This window comes from Salvelinus namaycush, chromosome 20 (genome assembly GCF_016432855.1).
Source record: "Salvelinus namaycush isolate Seneca chromosome 20, SaNama_1.0, whole genome shotgun sequence".
Lineage (NCBI taxonomy): Eukaryota > Metazoa > Chordata > Actinopteri > Salmoniformes > Salmonidae > Salvelinus > Salvelinus namaycush.
The window spans coordinates 38,387,945-38,408,293 of NC_052326.1; the positions used below are offsets into that span (position 1 = coordinate 38,387,945).

General features: G+C 41.9%; 1 protein-coding gene across 3 annotated transcripts; it reads left to right on the forward strand.

Moving 5' to 3' along the window:
- The first annotated feature begins 1,428 nt into the window (after nucleotides 1-1,428).
- Nucleotides 1,429-19,561, forward strand: LOC120065327 (zinc finger CCCH domain-containing protein 11A-like). 3 transcript variants are annotated; one of them, XM_039016234.1, is made up of 17 exons: nucleotides 1,429-1,722; nucleotides 2,898-4,337; nucleotides 4,941-5,067; nucleotides 5,209-5,328; nucleotides 6,361-6,484; nucleotides 8,217-8,396; nucleotides 8,836-8,925; nucleotides 9,489-9,569; nucleotides 9,776-9,883; nucleotides 10,406-10,504; nucleotides 11,019-11,081; nucleotides 11,476-11,988; nucleotides 16,193-16,272; nucleotides 16,386-17,022; nucleotides 17,112-17,284; nucleotides 17,402-17,586; nucleotides 17,718-19,561. In XM_039016234.1, the coding sequence occupies exons 3-17, from the start codon at nucleotides 5,014-5,016 to the stop codon at nucleotides 17,902-17,904; spliced, it is 2,694 nt and encodes an 897-aa protein (XP_038872162.1). In that variant the 5' UTR covers nucleotides 1,429-1,722; nucleotides 2,898-4,337; nucleotides 4,941-5,013; the 3' UTR covers nucleotides 17,905-19,561. The 3 variants fall into 3 exon arrangements, with proteins under 3 accessions (XP_038872162.1, XP_038872163.1, XP_038872164.1); XM_039016235.1 differs by lacking the exon at nucleotides 2,898-4,337; XM_039016236.1 differs by lacking the exons at nucleotides 17,402-17,586; nucleotides 17,718-19,561 and having other exon boundaries at nucleotides 17,116-17,234.
- Nucleotides 19,562-20,349: the final 788 nt, after the last annotated feature.

Below are 20,349 nucleotides of genomic sequence, written 5' to 3' on the forward strand. Positions count from 1 at the left end.
GACCGTTCTCAGTTGTTTATAAAACGGTAAAAAAAAAGAGCAGCACGGTAGAGCTGTTTTATGTAAATATAGGTTCCTGTTACTCCCGTCCATTAATCGATTGCAGAATGCAGCAATTTGACAGCATTTACTAATTTCGATTTAATCCACAGTTGCATTAGTACCATTGCTTTGGTGATTGGCATTTACCCTCTGACAATGAAAAGGCAGCAGACAGACCTACAGTATGTTTTAGCAGGGAAGTTTGGAAAGGTGACGTGATTTGTAATTATGAAAATCATTGGTGTAGGGGTAGATTTGTCATCCTGTCTTCAGGAGATTATATTTTCTATTTACTTTATTTAGTCTGATCAGTGGAACAATAATCATTATTAACAATGGGCTAAAATATAGGGTAATCACTGTGCTTGTCAGCAAGAACACTGCTGTTATTCCCCAAACTTATTTTAGTATCCCACTTCCCAATTTTGCCAGAGTAATAACGTATTTGAAATCTGATATGCCTACTTGTGTCTTTGGAAATGAATGCTATGAGGCTATGCATTTTTGCAGCCATTCATGGACAGTTTTGAATAAGTCATACAAATAAGTCTAGGATACTAAATGCTCCAGGAATCAAATATAATTTTTGAAATGTTTGTACTGTGCACATGCTAGGCAGATATGGTAGAGGGACTCACAACTCATAAAGGCATCATATTTTGTCTATGTAGGCATAAACCACCTGAATATTGATATTCATTTGATTTTTCTTGAAGGTTGGGTCATTTTGAGAAATACATTTTTATTTAAAAAAATAACATCTTCAAATACCCAGTACTTGGGAAACATAGATCAGGGGTGACCAACCCTCCTGGAGAGCAAGCAGGATTTTCTCCAGACCTATTTCAAAGAGATAGTTCATCCAAATTACAAAATGTTTGTGTCCTCACCTTGCAAGCAGTCTATGGACAAGGAGACTGCAATCTATGATTTGCTTACACACTGCCATCAACCATTTAATATAAACATTTCCTGTACAGATCCTTGGTTTAATGGTAAAACTCCCTGCACATGTTGCATATAACTTTCAACCTGAGAACAGGGATCAATCCCTACTTCCTACCTTCCCACTATTTTTAGCATTTGCCACCTCCCTTCTCTTTTCATTACTGTCTGAATGGAGTGTCAAACCACCAATTTAAAAAAAACAACAACTAAATATTAGCATATTTGAACATTTCACCCCCCCAAAATCTCAAAGTAACAAAGTCGTTGAATTGTGAGTATTCATTTAATGTTCAAAGCATCCTGAATACACCTGACCTGTGGTTGTAATTGTTTTATTCTCTACCCAGGTCATATGCCTAAACCATGTCAAAATACGTAGAATTGCAGGAAATTAGCTTTAAACGGTACAATTTTATTGGGGGTTGTCCCAAGGGGCAATTAAATTCACCAAGCATGTGGCAAATCTCACTCCAAGCCTTCTTCAAAAATTGACAGCTCTGCATTTTTTTGTGCAATTTGGAGAAAATATAATTCTAAACATCACTCAAATCAGAAGTGGCTCAGTGAAGGTTCGTTTCAATTAATTTGCTTTGTCTTCGCTCTAGTGTTCCAGCCCAGCGAGCGTTCTTTAGCCGTTTTTCAGACCTGCGCAGCCAGGAGGAACCCGACGCTGGTGGACGTGTTTCTCTCTTGTAGTGGAACATATATATTTTTTCACTTTTAGTATTAAGGGTAACTAATTCGCTTTATTCAATAATGTTGTTGTGATTGCATTTGTATGTAAGGGAAAACTTTAACTGGAAGTGAGGTGTAAAACGTCTGAGTTAGCTAGCTGACTACAACGAGGCTCGCTAACTACAGTAACAGCCAGAGAGCTAGCTATCTGACGTTAGCAGCCAGGCCAGAGTTTTGCCAGGATTTGGAAGTGTAACGTTAGTTGCTTGCATCGACGCCCTTTAACCATATTCTAAAGCTAGCTAGCTGTAACATTAAATTACAATCTAACGTTACCTAATAAAGGAAAATGACCACCCAGTTCATCTAACAGTAACTAGCTAATAACCAAACGATGACACAGTAACGGTAACCAGTTAGCGCTAACTAGCTATTTGAATACAAAAGCTATTGTTTTCAAGAAAAAATTCTTAGCTAGTCAGTTAACTTGGCGTTGGCATATTGTGTCTAGCTAACGGCATCTTAGTTAAGTTATTTTGATGTGGGGCTAGATACAGTTCATACAGTAACGTTAGCTAATTACACATGCTAGGCCTGTTTTAGTGACCTGTGGTATCGTCATTTGGAACATTATTTTAATTTAGTTTAAATCATACATGTTGTGGAGTAAAAATGGTAAACTAAATGTCCCAATGAGTTTTGTTTTTTCAGTAACTACCACGCACTGAAGATGAAAATCGTATTCGCACATTAATTCTAGTAGCTAATTCGTCTTGCTACACTGAACAAAAATATAAACACAACATGTAAAGTGTTGGTCCCATGGTTCATGAGCGGAAATAAAATATCACAGAAATGAACCATACGCACAAAAAAGCTTGTTTTTCGCAAATGTGTTTACATCCCTGTTAGTGAGCATTGTACCTTTGGCAAGATAGTCCATCCACCGGTGTGGCATATCAAGAAGATGATTAAACAGCATGATCATTACACAGGTGCACCTTGTGCTGGGGACAATAAAAGGACACTAAAATGTGCAGTTTGAGTGGCCTGACATCAACGTGAACAGAGTGCCCCGTGGTGGTGGGGTTATGGTATGGGCAGGCATAAGCTACGGACAACGAACAAAATTACATTTTATTGATGGCAATTTGAATGCACAGAGATATCTTGACAAGATCCTGAGGCCCATTGTCATGCCATTTATCCACCGCCATCACCTTATGTTTCAGAATGATAATGCACGGCCCCATGTCGCAAGGATATGTACACAATTCCTTGAATCTGAAAATGACCCAGTTCTTCGATGGCCTGCATACTTACAAGACTTGTCACCCATTGAGCATGTTTGGGATGCTCTGGATCGACGTGTACAACAGCGTGTTCCAGTTCTTGCCAATATCCAGCAACTTCGCACAGCCATTGAAGAGAAGTGGGACAACATTCCACAGGCCACAATCCACAGCCTGACCAACTCCATGCGAAGGTGATGTGTTGCACTGCATGAGGCAAATGGTGGTCACACCAGAAATTGACTGGTTTTCTGATCCATGCCCCCATAGCTGTGGAAAGTAGGGGTGCTGAGGGTGCTGCAGCACCATCTGAAAAATCTGACTTTTTTCCCTTACCTACTAGTCCTGTATTAGTGTACGGATATAACGGTCTGTAAGTAAATAAAAGTTCTGATTTCCTTATATGAACGGTAACTTGTAAAATAGTTCCATGTTGCATTTTATTTTTGTTCAGTGTAATTTATTTAGTGTTTTATATTTATATGTCTTAATCTGGGATGCTGTATTAAGCTGTTTAGCTGCTTACATGATTTGAAATGCCTTTCCCTGGTGTTGTGGGGGCCTCTGGACAGATGTCAAATGACGCACAATATACAGTTTCACATTTATAATTCCAAATGAAATACATTAAATGTGAAGGAATGGGATGATATCCAAATGTATCGAGTAGTATGCGCTGATTTAGCTCCCAATAATGGATTATACAATACTCAGTTGTGTAGTTAGTCCGTTATGATATAATTCAGTTTGACCTATGCTCTATCACACGCTATTGTGGATGGTGTTGGCACATCCTTGTTATGTTCTACATTTTCTCTCGTTACACTTGGGTGAGAAACTGTAGTTCTGTTTATTTTCAGTTTTCCAGGGGAGTGTTCGTTTTATTAAAATCTAGGTTAAGAAGCATCTTCTTGTCCATTCCTTTAGCTCTTTGGATGGGGGATAGAGTTTATTATAAAGAAAAGTAGATTTACTGAAGATTTCATGCAACAACAAAAAAAGCCACTCATTGTCGCCTGCTGGAATCCCTAGAAGCCCCATCCCACCTATGTTTTCGACATCATCCTTTATGAAGTTGACAAAAAAAAGAAATTCTCTCAAAGCCTCTTTTTTTTTTCTCCTGCCAGTCTTTTTGGATGATTTGCTGGGAGCGCAATACCTCACTTCTCTCACATTATTCCCCCCATTCTTGCACCATCCATCTGTAATGCTTAGCAGTCTGGCTGGAAAGAGTCAGAAGGAAGGTCGTAGGACGACAAGTGTCTCTGGAACTCCTCTTTCCTTGTCTCACGGATCGAGTGTTCCTTCAGGACCATGATAGTCACGGAGACACCATATAGAAGTGCTTGAGGAAGGGAGGAATCTTCTCAGCCACGCCAGGTGAATTTAGCCAAACAAACCTGAAGCAGAGTCTAATTTCTCTGCAACTTATACTCCGAGTCACATTCCTTTCGTGGACATATGTCACAATGGACCACAAAGGAATTCTAATTCTTTAGAATTAAACTCTGTAGAGTTATGTTCAGTCCCTCCAGGATTCAGTGATTCTGTTATCACAATCTTTTGCAAAATCACCAATACCCCACATAATGCGAGGGCTTGCAAATATCACTGCACTATTTCTCCATAAGACAGTCCAAATCATAGCAATATTATTGCATAAAACTGACCCATCACCGCAGTACAAAGAAGGTTCGCAATTTCAACCAATCACCACACATTTACTGCATAATATGGTTCAATAAAGCCACATGTCAACAAACTTTTTCCCTTGTCAGTGCAGTTGTGACATTTGACAATCATTGCATATTGCCATGCAAAATGTCAGAATTTCCACAGCAAAATCAAGAATTTTTGCCTGCAAATATAACAAGAAATCCCTGCAAAATCCTGGAGGGACTGTCTGTTGTTGCCGCCACAGTGAAGCAATCAAATCCACTCTTGCCAGAGAAATGACCATGGCTCCTGTTTCACTGTTGCCAGCCCAGGGAGAGTCCTGTTGGACCTGAAGAAAACACCCCTGACCCGGAAGTGAATCCCGTCCACCAGCCTGAACATGACTAACCACGGAGATGACTGCTATTTCTTCTACTACTCCAACTGTGCTAAAGTAGGAGCCATAACAAAAACAGCATCGGGCACTGTAGCATTTTTTTTTTGTTTGAGGGGGGGGGGGGGGGGGTAAATGACAGTAAATGCAGCTCAGATGTGTAAGTATTGAAATGGTTGTGGTTTGTATTTCCTGGTGCAGGGTGATTGCTGCCCCTTCAGACACTGTGATGCCGCCAAAGGCAGTGAAGTTGTCTGCAGCCTGTGGCAGGAGAGCCGCTGCTTCCGACAGGTCTGCAAGTTCCGCCACATGGAGATTAAGGTAAGGATAGATCTCCTCGATCTGTGTGTGTGTTTAGACTATCTTTGCTCATTATTGCCTGAGTTTTGTCACAAACAAAAAAAGTATTTCAGGAATATCCCCATGGGGCGCTATTTCAAAAAAGCTCACAAAACAATTTAGGAAACTGGGATCAAGTTCCAGAAGGGGATTGAATGTTTCTGCTGTAACCAAGAAGCTTGATCTTAACTTGCTAGTTAAGTGGCTAGATGCCAACAAACCAAATTTATAGCAGGAGTCCTGAGCTGGATATCATTTTTCACATCTTAGTTATACTTAAGTTAAGTTTTGGGGGGTGGGGGGCTGCTTATCATTTTTTTTTAAACAGTATTGAAAATCATACTGTTGGTATTTATAGTACCCCGGTATATGGTATAAAGTAGGGATGTGACAAATTAACATTGTATTATCGTTTCAACTGCCATTTTTAAAGGATTTTTGTTAAAACACAACAAAAAAATCAGAAATTCCAGGTCAATTCACAATGCAGAATAATGGTCCTATTACGTATGTATGACCTCTAGGGGCCCGGGCAATGAAGTTCTATCTACTGCGACCCTTTACAGACAGAACACAGTAACATGTTGATAACTTTTCAGACAATTCAAAAAAATGTGCTGCATCTGTACACCGTGCTGGCCCGAAGATACTGTAACCCGGTGACAAATTGGTCCCATGAGTAGCCTAAGCTAAGATATTCTACATGCAACAGACCGAAGACTGAACACACATTCGTGTCATTAGCGAAGAGAAAGAGGAGGCAGGCCAGTGCGAGAGAGGGGCAGGCAGAACCGTGCGCATATGTCTTGGAAATCTGCGTCTCGCAATGTCTTAATTGTCTTGTATGCCTCGCAAATGTAGACATTTTTCTTAAGGTTAAGGATTCCAACTTAGTTTTAACGTTTAATAACCAAAACGAAAATAATAAAATATAGAATAAAAATACTCGTATGTTGCAAGTCATGCTACTACGTCTTCTGACATGCCCCCTCTCTACCTCTTCCTCTCATTCAGAAAAACAGGAAGGAGATGGCGTGTTACTGGGAGAACCAGCCTACTGGCTGCCAGAAGCCTCACTGTGCGTTCCACCATGAGAAACCACGCTTCATAGACGGCCAATACGTACCGCCTAACAAAAGTGAGTAGACTCTGACCCAGCCACTGTTAACTTGCTGATCTTCATCTCCTCAGCATCTTGACAGAATTTTATCTTGACATGATATTGTGTATCAGCAGATATACGTTGAACAAAAATATAAACGCAACATTTCATGAGCTGAAATAAAAGATCACAGAAATTTTCCATACGCCAAAAAAAAGTTATTTCTCTCAATTTGTGAACAAATCTGTTACATCCCTGTTAGTGAGCATTTCTCCTTTGCTAAGATATGCCACACCTGTTAGGTGGATGGATTATCAAGAATCTGATTAAAGAGCATTATCATTACACAGGTGCACCTTGTGTTAGGGACTATAAAAGGCCACACAAATGTGCAGTTTTGTCACACAACACAATGCCACAGATGTTTTGAGGGAGCGTGCAATTGGCATGCTGACTGCAGGAATGTCCACCAGAGCTGTTGCCAGAATTGAATTCATTTCTCTACCATGAGCCACCTCCAACATTGTTTTAGAGAATTTGTCAGTACGTCCAACCGGCTTCACAACCGCAGACCACATGTATGACCACGTGTATTATCTCTGTGATGAGATCCTGAGGCCCATTGTGCCAATTGTCCGCAACCATGACCTCATGTTTCAGCATGATAATGCACGGTCCCATGTCACAAGAATTTGTACCCAATTCCTTGAAGCTTAAAATGTCCCAGTTCTTCCATGGCCTGCATACTCACAAGACATGTCACCTATTCAACGTGTAAGACAGCGTGTTCCAGTTCCCGCCAATATCCATCAACTTCGCACAGCCATTGAATAGTAGTGGGACAACATTCCACAGGCCACATTCAACAGCCTCATGAACTCTATGTGAAGGAGATGTGTCACGCTGCATGAGGCAAATGGTGGTCACACCAGGTACTTACTGGTTTTCTAATCCATGCCCCCATAGCTGTGGGAAGTAGGGGTGCTGAGGGTGCTGCAGCACCATCTGAAAAATCGGAAGAAAATGTTTTTTTTTTTTTTTAAGGTATCTGTGACCAACAGATGCATATCTGTACATTACGCTGTGGCCTGCTGGAGGTCATTTTGCAGGGCTCTGGCAGTGCTCCTCCTTGCAAAAAGACGGAGGTAGCGGTCCTGCTGCTGGGTTGTTGCCCTCCTACGGCCTCCTCCACGTCTCCTGATGTACTGGCCTGTCTCCTGGTAGCGCCTCCATGCTCTGGACATTACGCTGACAGACACAGCAAACCTTCTTGCCACAGCTCGCATTGATGTGCCATCCTGGATGAGCTGCACTACCTGAGCCACTTGTGTGGGTTGTAGACTCCGTCTCATGCTACCACTAGAGTGAAAGCACCGCCAGCATTCAAAAGTGACCAAAACATCAGCCAGGAAGCATAGGAACTGAGAGGTGGTTTGTGGTCACCACCTGCAGAACCACTCCTTTATTGGGGGTGTCTTGCTAATTGCCTATAATTTCCACCTTTTGTCTATTCCATTTGCACAACAGCATGTGACATTTATTGTCAATCAGTGTTGCTTCCTAAGTGGACAGTTTGATTTCACAGAAGTGTGATTGACTTGGAGTTACATTGTGTTGTTTAAGTGTTCCCTTTATTTTTTTGAGCAGTGTATATATATTTTCAGGACTGAGATGAATAGCCTATTTGGGCTCACTTATTAACAAACCAATTTTTTATCAGAACCAGAGTTTGTCAATAGTTTCTGAACCGGATGGTTTTATCACTTAGGTTTCGCCCTGACAGAGGAAGAGGAGCCTCATGAGGATCCTTTGCCTCCTGTCTCTGCCCCCATCCCAGTCAACCCCCAGCTCCATGGGGTCATTAAGGCGGAGACACAGGAGAACGTTCCCAGCCCTACCCACCCGCCTGTGGTCATCAATCCGGCAGATGATGATGAGGATGAAGATGGTGAGAAACACACTGTTCTTACATCTTAACTAGGACAATGACATTTTTGTGTAGTGTATTTACGTCAAGTTTATTTCAAGTGCAATCTACAAAGGTCACAACACACTTAACATAACTCAAAAGTTAGACTAAAATGTAGAAAGGCAATATAAACAACAATTAAGGAGCAAATAGTCCATAGGATAAGAAGGAGCAGGGCAGTGGAAAGAAACGCAGTGGAAAGATACACAATGCAGAGACAGAATGGAGCTCTTAAAGGGGCAGTAGTGCAGAGACACATGGAGCAGACCGTCAAGGTGATTAAAGTTTTAGGTGTAAATTATATTTGAAGGTGGAGATGGTATTGATGTTGTTAGGAAACACAGTACTTTTGTTTGCGATTTAATTTGTGAACTACCATTTGACTAAGGGAGGTTCCTGTGTGTGTGTACCTATGCAGATCAGTTCTCAGAGGGGGAGGACAGCAGGTACGGCTCAGACGGATCCAGAGTGGTCTCTCCCAGAAAGATGGCCGTGGCCTCCAACTCCGGTATGAGGAGGACAAAGAAATAGAACAGATGAACATCCAACGCAATGCCTGTTTTTAAAGCGTCAATCAGAAGTTGAATCAATAACAAAGCGTATTTCCCCCCCCACTGTTTCATTTAAAAGCTGAGTGATGTGGCTGGAGAAATGTAACCACTCTCAAATTCAGATAGAGCTATGGATATTTTACCCATGGTTTGAGACTATACAGTATTTGTTTACGTTTACTTTTACAAACATTGGTGTAAAACAAGATAATATTTTAGGTTCTGATGGGGTACAACAGTTGAACTAAGGTCATTGACATTTAAGTTATTCTTCAAGAATAACATCAATAATTTATAATTTAATGCCTCCGTGACAACAGGGATATATTTCAAAGGTCTTGTATTTGAAAGAACAATCCTCTCAAAGCTTTGCCCATTCAAGGCTGTGTGTGTCTCAAGTAGCCATTACAGAGGGTTAGAGAAAGACCCTCTTTTAAAACCGTGGTCAGGGGACGTCATTGTCTTTGAGCGGCCTCTTTGTCTCTCTGTGATTGGCTAACACATTTTTTGGGGGACACAGATGACTCGCTCAACTTTGGTGTCAGAACCTTGGAGGAGATCAGACTGAGGAAAGCCCTGAAAGCCAGTATGAGGATAGCTGGTGAGTTCATCCTTCCTCTCTCCTCCCAAATGCATCGACCATTGCCTTTTGTATCGTCGTCAATATTAGAAAAACTGTCATTTTAGAAACTATTGACAAACTCTGGTTGTGATAAAAAAAAATAGGTTTGTTCATAAGTGAGCACTTATCTTTTCTCCTACTGTTAGTGATATGGTGTGAGTTTATCAACTGTCCTTGTCTTTCAGGTTATCCAGTTCCTGGCCAAGGCTCAGATCAGAGAAACAATGGCATGAGCAGCGAGAAGGAGAACATGAAATCCTTTATCCGTCCATCTCTCTTCACAGCTAAGGATGGTAAGAATCATTGAACACTGATCTAGCTGAGCCCCCATTGTGTATGCATTGATTAACAAGATGAGATGTTTTCCCAGTTTGAATATTGTTGAAGTGAATCCCACAAGTACATATGAACACACACTTGCTACATGTCATGTACATGTAATTTGTAACATATGCATGCTGCCCCCTGTGGTGTTTGGTGAAGAGACTGGGAGACAACTTTGTGGACAAGCTCAGGAAGAGAATAGTCAAAGGAGACTTCTGGAAACAATGTCTTGTATTGTCGTAGTTAAAGAATGACTCGGAGGAAAGAGTGCAAACATTACTATCTGAGAATCACTAATCATTACATTTGTCATTTAGCAGATGTTCTTACCCAGAGCGACTTACAGTAGTGAGCGTATACATGTACAACGCTGACAGTCCATGTAGCTACACAACTGTACAATCATGAGCTACAAAATCACACTGGGCATTATTAGTTGTGCTATCACCAACACCTTAAACTTCCATGACCATTAACCTCTGACCTTTTAGAAGTTCCTGCCGGGGGTGACATGCCAATGAACCGCCGTCTGGCCGAGCGCCTCGGGAGGAACATGGAGGAGGATGAAATGGACCTGCCCCCTCGGAAAGGTGAGCGAGGGGAAACTTTAATATATCCACAATGGATTGAAATACCTCAGACTTATAGGAATACTAGTTCTTAAGTGTATGTAATTGAACTGGTATATTTAGTCTTTGTTCTTGATGTTATATGTTGTGTCGATGGTCTTGAACTAAATATTCCTTAAATACCTGGGTCGTGTTCATTAGGGCACGCAATGGAGAACATGTAAAAAAAAATGGCAATGGAAAAGAAAAATGTGTGTTTCTTATGGGTAGTCTGTCCTCCGTGCCTAATGAAAATGACCCTGGTTGTACTAATTAATTCAAGCCCCTGATTAGTGCTTTATCTGAATCAGATGTGTCTGTGATGGAACAAAGGAACCCACACAAGTTTCTTTCTAGGGCCAGGGTTACCCACCTGTGCCACACAATAGTTGTATTGTTGGATTTGTTGATACTAAGAAGTAAAACTATTGTTGATAGTCATTTTCTTGTAGAATTAGGACTGGTTTTCATGTTATTTTCTTCTCCAAACCCTTAGCTGTGAAACCTGTCAGGGACAGACTGGGATTACCTGTTGAACCCATTGCTGCATCTGAATCAGGTAATAATTAACTCACCTCTCACAATTAACAAGTATCTCTTGATACTTGTTAATTGGTTCCTCTCTAGGTTTCTTCCTAGGTTCTGGCCTTTCTAGGGAGTTTTTCCTAGCCACCGTGCTTCTACACCTGTATTGTTTGGTGTTTTAGGCTGGGTTTCTGTACAGCAGCTGATGTAAGAAGGGCCTTATAAATACATTTGATTGATTCATTGAAATGTCTCAAAATTGCTTAGTCATTCTAATGATTTTATTTTAATTATTTAGTTACTTCGTATATTCTTCTGTAAAGAGCTTTGGGTAGCTAATACAATTTTTAAACGGTTTAACAGTATCAATCTGAACAGTATACAGCTATTCTCCTTTTGTCAATGTTGATAAGTAACCTCTCCCTCAGCTGAGAGCAACAGCAAGACTACAGCGTCTGAAGTAATCCGCATCAAAACCCTGGAGGAGATTAGGCATGAAAAGTTAGCCAAGACTCGGGGTCAAGGGGACGACCATCGTCCTTCAGTCCCTGATACCACCGCTTCCAAGGCCTCAAAGAAAAGTGCCGCTGTCAAATCTGCAGCTGGTCTTCATGTGAAGACCTTCTCTGAGATCCTCCACGCCAAGAGGAAGCTGGAGGAGGACCAGGGGCCCAGCCTCAGGAAGGCCAAGCTGCTGGCTGTGGAAGCAGCTTTGGGTAACTCCCAGAGACCCCCAGAGCCAGCCATGCCCATGCGGGTGGCCCCTCCTGGGGGAAGAGTTAAGGTGAAGACCCTGGAGGAAATCCGCAGGGAGAAGGCAGCCAGGATGCAGGACTTGGGACAGGAGGCGTCTAACGGGAAAATCCCAGGCTCTGCCCCGGCCTCCAAAGAGGAAGGTGCCAAGAAGTCCTGCATACTGCTTATCAACAAACCAGCTTCTGGTAAATATATATATTTTTAGTGATGCCACTGATATGCCATTTTTGGCTGATACCAATATCCAATATTTTCCTTGCCAAAAAAAAACCTACCGATATTTTAAATGTTTTCGGCCTTTTGACCTCTCTGGGATATGTGGGACGCTAGCGTCCCGCATGGCCAACATCCAGTGAAAATGCAGAGCGGCAAATTCAAATAAATTACTATAAAAATTAAATGAAATCACACATGCAATACAGCCAATGTGTCAGATTTCAAAAAGGCTTTACGACGAAAGCACACCAAACGATTATGTTAGGTCAGTACATAGCCACAGAAAAACACAGCCATTTTTCCAGCCAAAGAGAGGAGTCACAAAAAGCAGAAATAGAGATAAAATTAATCACTAACCTTTGATGATCTTCATCAGATGACACTCATAGGACTCAAAGTTCATATTTATATCCAAAAATCTCAGTTTACATTGGCGCGTTACGTTCAGTAATGTTTTGACTCCAAAACATCCGGTGATTTTGCAGAGAGCCACATCAATTTACAGAAATACTCATCATAAATGTTGATGAAAATACATGTGTTATGCATGGAACTTTAGATAAACTTGTCCTTAATGCAACCGCTGTGTCAGATTTCAAAAAAGCTTTACCGAAAAAGCACACCATGCAATAATCTGAGTACAGCGCTCAGAGCCCAAACAAGCCAAAAAGATATCCCCCATGTTGTGGAGTCAACAAAGTCAGAAATAGCGTTATAAATATTCACTTACCATTGATGATCTTCATCAGAATTCACTCTCAGGAATCCCAGTTCTACAATAAATGTTTGATTTGTTCGATAAAGTCCATAATTTATGTCCAAATACCTCCTTTTGTTTGCGCGTTTAGTACACAATCCAAACTGACGATGCGCAGGCAGGTCCAGGCGAAAGTTCAGACGAAAAGTCATGTTACAGTTCGAAACATGTCAAACTAAGTATAGAATCAATCTTTAGGATGTTTTTATCATAGATCTTCAATAATGTTCCAACCGGAGAATTCCTTTGTCTTCAGAAATGCAATGGAACGCAAGCTACCTCATGTGAATGCGCGTGACCAGCTCGTGGCACTCTGCCAGACCTCTGACTCAATCCCCTCTCATTCCCCCCTCCTTTATAGTAGAAGCATCAAACAAGGTTCTAAAGACTGTTGACATCTAGTGGAAGCCGTAGGAAGTGCAATATGACCCCATTTCCACTTTGCCTATCCACTTGGATAGGCAAAGAGTTGAAAAACTACAAACCTCAGATTTCCCACTTCCTGGCTGGATTCTTTCTCAGGTTTTTGCCTGCCATATGAGTTCTGTTATACTCACAGACATCATTCAAACAGTTTTAGAAACTTCAGAGTGTTTTCTATCCAAATCTACTAATTATATGCATATTCTAGCTTTTAGGACTGAGTAGCAGGCAGTTTACTCTGGGCACCTTTTTATCCAAGCTACTCAATACTGCCCCCCTGTCCCAAAGAAGTTAAGCATTCTAGTACAGTTAAATAGTTAACACACACGTAGACGCAGCGGTCTAAGGCACTGCATCTCAGTGCAAGAGGTGTCACTACAGTCACTGGTTCGAATCCAGTGTGTTCACATCCGGCCGTGATTGGGAGTCCCATAGGGCGGCGCACAATTTGCCCAGCGTCGTCTGGGCTAGGCCGTCATTGTAAATAAGAATTTGTTCTTAACTGACTTGCCTAGTTAAATAAAGGTTATACACACAGTCACCACACTGACCAAAAAGTTATTTTGTTGCCATTTATGTATGTCCCCACTACCAGTAAAACATAATCAAAACCTGTTTCTTTCACTTACTTGCTGTGCTTTTTTGTTGTTCATTTGTTCAGTCATTTCATTCTTGACCAGGATTTCTATGGAACGCCGTTTGGGTTTTTGCGTGTCAAATAACATTATTTGACGTGTCAAATAAGCTTGTTGACCAATCAGGACCTGAATATGACTGCATGTTACATAATAATTTAACGCGTTCATAAATGTTATGTAGTTATTACACATTGATTACACTATCATTCGTATTTCATGTCACAACGATTCATCGACACGTATGCTATGATGCGGGTAAGTTGTCTTGTACACCTACAGTGTTGGTCATAAAAAAAGCTAGCTAGCTCATGGACGCAAACCATGTTCTTCCCCAAAAACAGCAAAACAACATCTGTTTCAGTAGCTATAGTTAGCTGGCTATCTATATAGCTAGGTTTCATCTAAAATAACCCTAATTTATAAGACAGTTCTTATTTGATTAATGGTGGTCGGACCCATCTATGTGAAACTAGCCACAATAAGGATTAGCCACAAGTGGACTTTGCGGTTAGCCTTCAATAAAAGTATGTCATTGACAGTGAATTATGCCATAATTGAATAGATCATGCTAAATGAGGTTGTAATGTTATATAAATCAACAAAAGACAATTATTTGTTAATTTGACATCTGTTAATCACACTGGATGTATTGCACTTATTTCACTGTACAGCCTTTCCTATGGATTGTGGATCAATGACATGGGGTATCAGTCTACTCAGTGACACCCAGAGAACGTTAGCGTCATAGCTCTTATTGCGGGACTCTGAAACAACTGTGAATTGAGCCACATTTATTGTCAACCTGTGTGTATTGAACACTATTCCCGGGGGAAAACAATTCTGCGTGGATGTTTTGGAGTCTGATAACTCTGAGGAGGATGTTAGGAAAACATTGCTTGGGTATTGAGTAGACTGTTAGCCCATTTCATTGATCCTCAAACCTTAGGTAAAGCTGTACAGTGCAATATGAATGTCAATACACACAGTAGGCTGACTGGGGAGGTGATTTAACACAGTCACAGTCCCGCGATAAGAGCTGCAACGCTAATTTTTGCGTAAACCCTTCACAGTTGTGTTCTGTGGGTGTCACCGAGTAGACTGATACCCCAATTCTTTGTTTCACATTCCAACCTTGTTTAACATTATCTAGTCTAAATATGACATGATTCCACCAATTGTAACCTTCTGCATCACTTTCAAATAGGTACTTTTATTTTGAAGGCAAACCGCAAATTCCACTATTGTGCCTAAACCTTATTGTGGCTAGCTTCACAACACATAACCCGGTCTGGTCCAGCCTCACTAGCCAGATGAAGCTAGCTGGCTGCTTATAACTTTAGCTTTGGGCAACAGGGTTAAGTAGCTGGCTAGCTATTTATTTTCATGAACTGAAGTTCAATTTCAATAGGCGAACAACAAGTGGCTACCTAGCTAATACTTACAAGGATTCCTAAATCATTGCTAATAATGAAAATGACTGCAGTTTCTACTGGTTATTGTTTTCAGGCTGGTTGTATTGGTGCTAGCTAGCTATCCCAGAAGTTGCGGTCGAACAAATAATGCTGTATTACCAACTTGGTATTGTAAACACATAGTTCGTGGCCGGTGTTTGCTTGTTTGCAGACTTTTTTTGTACAGCTTTAACAGTGCTACTGATGGTAGTGGTGGCACTTGGCTTGCACATGCAAATTCAGAACACACAACATTCTATAATAGAACTGTGTTATTGTCAAATAATGTTATTTGACAATCAAAGACTCAAACGGCGTTCCATAGTATGTATTGAAGCTAATAGCAGTGACGCTATTACTGTGTAACTCCGGTAGGGCAACATCTGAAAAATAGCTCACTTGGTAGTGTGTACTGGTGCCGACCAGTCGCGAAAGCCAACATCACCCATAACAGAACAGTTGATTGTCAAGGGCAATGAATTCCATTATCTTGGCGTTAATGGATTTCGCCTTTGAGTTGTCTTGCTGAAATGCTCTTAGTCTTTTAAATGGCTGCTCGACTTGTTGACTGCTCGATCCACACAGCACCCATTGTGGGCTAGGTTAGGAATGCTGCGTAGCGCCAAATTTTACGAGGCGTCATGTACCTACGTTATTTTGGTATGCACGTCAGCTTTGACATTGGTTTTGCACATCGCTGTTAACTAGACATCGGGCCGATACCGGCATCTTTAGCTAATATCAGCTGATTCCGATATGTTCACCGACCTATCGTGCATCCCAAATATTTTTAATTTGTGAATTATTTGTAGATTGATTCAGGAACCATTTTCCAATTGCTCATAACAACCACTAGCTGTAGTGTTATGTATTATTCTAAGACATTATTTTGTTGTCCTTACAGCTGCCAGCACTACCACCCAGAAGACATCCGAGGTGACCGAGAAAGAGAAGCCAGCTGAGCCTGCTGCTGTTGCTACTGAGGTAAGACTTCCATACCTTCTATCATGTGTGTCCTGTCTGAATACCTTAGATCCAAATATGTAGTCCTACTCTGAATCAGAGCGGTTAATCACTGAGTATCTCTGTCCCTTTAGGCCACCCCTGCTAACGGTAGCAGGGTGAATGTGAAGACCTTTGAGGAGATCATGCATGAGAAGAGGCTCCGCAGGCAACAGCTGCAGGAGGAGCAGGCCTTGTCCACCAGCCACTCAGAGCAGGCCTTGTCCACCAGCCACTCAGAGCAGGCCTCGTCCACCAGCCACTCAGATCAGGCCTCGTCCACCAGCCACTCAGAGCAGGCCTCGTCCACCAGCCACTCAGAGCAGGCCTCGTCCACCAGCCAATCAGAGGGCTTCGCCAAGGCTGAATCTACCCAGAAACAGGCCGGAGGCCCTGCCCCCCAGAGGGAGAAGAGGGTGTGGGTGAGCCCCTCTGCCGCCTCCTTGCCCCCCACCATCACCCTGGAGGCACCTGCCCATGCTCCCAAGGCCCCATCCCCTCTGCTCTGTGCCACCCTACCCCCCCAACAGGGGACTCCACTAAGGCAGGCTGAGCCAGACTCCCCCTCCCTCAGCCCCAGGAGCTTCAGCACTGCCCCAGGCAAGAGGGAGAGAGGCTCCCCAGGAGGTTCCAGTCCCCCCAAGCAGGCTGCCTTAGCATCAGCTACCTCCTCTAGGCCCTCTGTGGAAGAGGCTCCAGTTGAGAAGGCTGGGCAAGCTACTGAAGCTAAAGGTACGTGCCTGCAGAGAAAAAAAAATCCCCTTAGTTTATGCAAAGATCAACTCCAAAATATTAGTCTTACCTCCTGTGTGCTGTTTCAGTAAGGCCCAAGCTGAACGTGAGGCCTTCTGTGATGAAGCCGGCTGCCCAGGTAAAGCCAGGCCAGAAAAGGAGAGCAGCAGAAAGATCTGCTGTTGCTGCAGTCAAACCCCTCAACTGCACCTCCACAGCACAGGAAGAGCCACCACAGGAGCTGCCCTGCAAACTGAGAGAGGTAGGTCTCAAACCTCAAGCTCTCTCTGTGACAGGATTTCTTTGATGTTATAGAGATGTACTTCATAAAACCACTGTTATTATATACTGTGTTGATAACCTTGTGTGTTTTCTCCAGGTGTCCTTTCCCTTCTCCAGAATTCAGGCCCAAATAAGTCCGATGGTTCCTAGGAGTCCTCCCACTATCCCGGGCCTGGGCCACAGCTCCAGTCCCCTGAGAGAGGAGTTCCAGGCGGTCCCTGTCAAACAGCACAGCCCAGCCATCCCCACAGCAGCCCCAGATACCTACATAGTCCCACAAAGGTAACACTGGCAAACCGCGCTATGGTTACAACTCACCTTTATACTGTCATATGGTTAAATATAAAATAAACCCAAACTTCCATGGCTGAATGAGGTTAAATGAACTATGCTCCTCTTGCTCTCCTCACCAGTCCTTTGGTGAAGACGCCCACCCAGCCCAAGGCTCGGCGGCCCACCGTTAGCTCCTCCGCCATGGACGAATTTGACGAACTGATGATCGAGTTCACAGATGACCGTCTGGAAGACGACTTGGAGCTGGACCCCGGCAAGGGAGAGGACGACTATCTGCTGGAGCTGTCTGAGATGATTGACAGCTAGACTGGCCTACCTGCTAACCCAATCACGACCCCTGGCCGACCCTTGACCTTGAGTAACGCTTATGTTCATGTCACCTGATACCTTATACCCCGTTCACAACCCCTGACCGACCCTTGACCTTGAGTAATGCAAATGTTCATGTAACCTGATACCCCATTCATGACCCCTGACTGACCCTTGACCTAGAGTAACTCCTACATTCATCACCACCAATAGAATTTCACCACCGGAACTAATCAAAAACCCTCAGTCAACCACCTGAACTAACACCAGTTGAACTTTAACCTACTACCAGACAAACTTGCAGGGCATCAATGTTACTGAAGATCTCCAACCACCTTCACCATCTCTCAGCCCATTTCATGGTAGTAGACTGGTTGCTCGCTCCAACATGTCAGAGGGGACTAATGTTAATTAAATAAAAAATAAAATGCATTATATTTTACATTTTTAGATGGTATTGTTTTTACTCTTTACTATTTCATTCATAGTTGTTACCTTTTGTCCTGGGAAAACGATCCTTTATGTATTTTAATTTCTGTACCTTTTTGATTATTTGACACTAGTAGTGATATACTTTATACTTTTATTTTTTTGGCTTTATTTTTTTTGTCCTGAAAGATAACATGGAAAAAGCAAACAATTTGTTGAATGATATACAAATATATTTTTCAAACATCCTCAGGAATTACCATCTTGCATTGTAAAGACGAGCTTGTGATCTTAGCTGCCAGTCCTGTCACCCATGGATCATTGTTTGTTGCAGAAAGACTGAATCTGTGTATGCTTAGAAAACTGCTTTAAATGGAAGAGCTACAATAACTAACTGGTCTAGCAGGGTGTCAGACTGCTGCTGCAATTACAATCGTTAGCCTGCTCCTGCGTTTGCCTTGAGCTCATGTCTACTGTCAGACTGACGCTCCAAAAATCATGTACAAAGTTTTGTTCACCTCAAGTTCTGAACTGATACAACGGTAAATGTAAAGTGGTTGTGGGAACTTTGAGTTAGCTATATTTGAAATATTAAGTGAATGTTTACCCTCAAGTATTTGGACCTAAAAGTAAGATTTGTTTTTCAGGTTTGTATTATAGAAGTTAACTCTGAAATTAGTCCCTTTTTAAATACAACTACCATGTTCCTCTAGTTTCGCCTACCTATTTTTCCCCCCTTTTTTATTTGTATTGTATGTTGGTCAACACGTGTGTTTGGATGAAATACCATTTTGGACAATGTTTTAAACCTACCCAATTATTTTACTGAACAATTCAACACAGTTGATTGTTTAACATCCAACCTGCTCTCTGTTCAACCTTTTGTTACAAATAGTGTTTTCTAGTCTTAAAATGTGAAAAAGCAGCTTCTCAGGGACTATGAATCTGCTGTCTGACTTTGAACCTATTTGTAATGTTCATACACCATGTCTGAATTCAACTGACACTTTCCACTGCTAGCATGTGTCAACTGGCCTTAGTGGTTGGAGTACCAGTTGGTCCTGTCCCATGTCAACTGTGATCAGATATCTGCTGATCAGAGTTGTATGATCTTGGATGATGAGCCTGTTGGTTGTGTATCTGTACCTGCTTGAGCCTGTTCTGATGTAAATGTCTAAAGGGTGTTGTACATAATAAAAAGGCTTTCATGAATAGTTGCTATTCACCAGTCTCGAGGACTTTTTTATTTCACCTTTATTTAACCAGTTAGGCTAGTTGAGAACAAGTTCTCATTTACAACTGTGACCTGGCCAAGATAAAGCAAAGCAGTGCAACACAACCACAACACAGAGTTACACATGGAATAAACAAGCGTACAGTGAATAACACAATAGGAAAAAAATTAAGTCTATATACAGTATGCAAATAGCGTGAGGATGACTGAAAACATTCAAAAGACATGTCAACCTAAGAAAGTGGTTGTTACAGCTACTTTGGAAAAATCTGAGTGCCAGGGTCATTTCAGTTCATTATGTGCCCTAAACTTACCTGAAGCAATCAACTACTGTTGATTTTATAATTCTTGAAATGTGTTTTTCAATACAAATTGGCTTCCCCTCCGATACAGCAGACGGCGCTCTTAAGTTTGGTCAGTGCTATCTGAGCAGAAATATCAGACGCATCGTAGCCGAAGATTTTTTATAAATCAAGATAGACCATGGCCTGCGTTTCCAATGGGAGCAAATGAATCAAAGTAGGCAGAACAAGCAAGGATATAGGCAGAGCTAGCATGTACTTGCATATTTCCGTAAGCGAACGCCTACTCTGAAGTGCGCGTGTGCATTAACTCAATACGCCCTTGAGCTCCTAAAAAACGCAATTTTTAAAAACTATTGCAAAGGGTAAAGTCTACAAAGATTAGTCAACTCTGTTCGCAACAGATTCTAGTTTTGGAAAAATAAAACTATGTAGATCAAATGTTTCATCGATGAGAACATTTGCAGAATGTCGTCC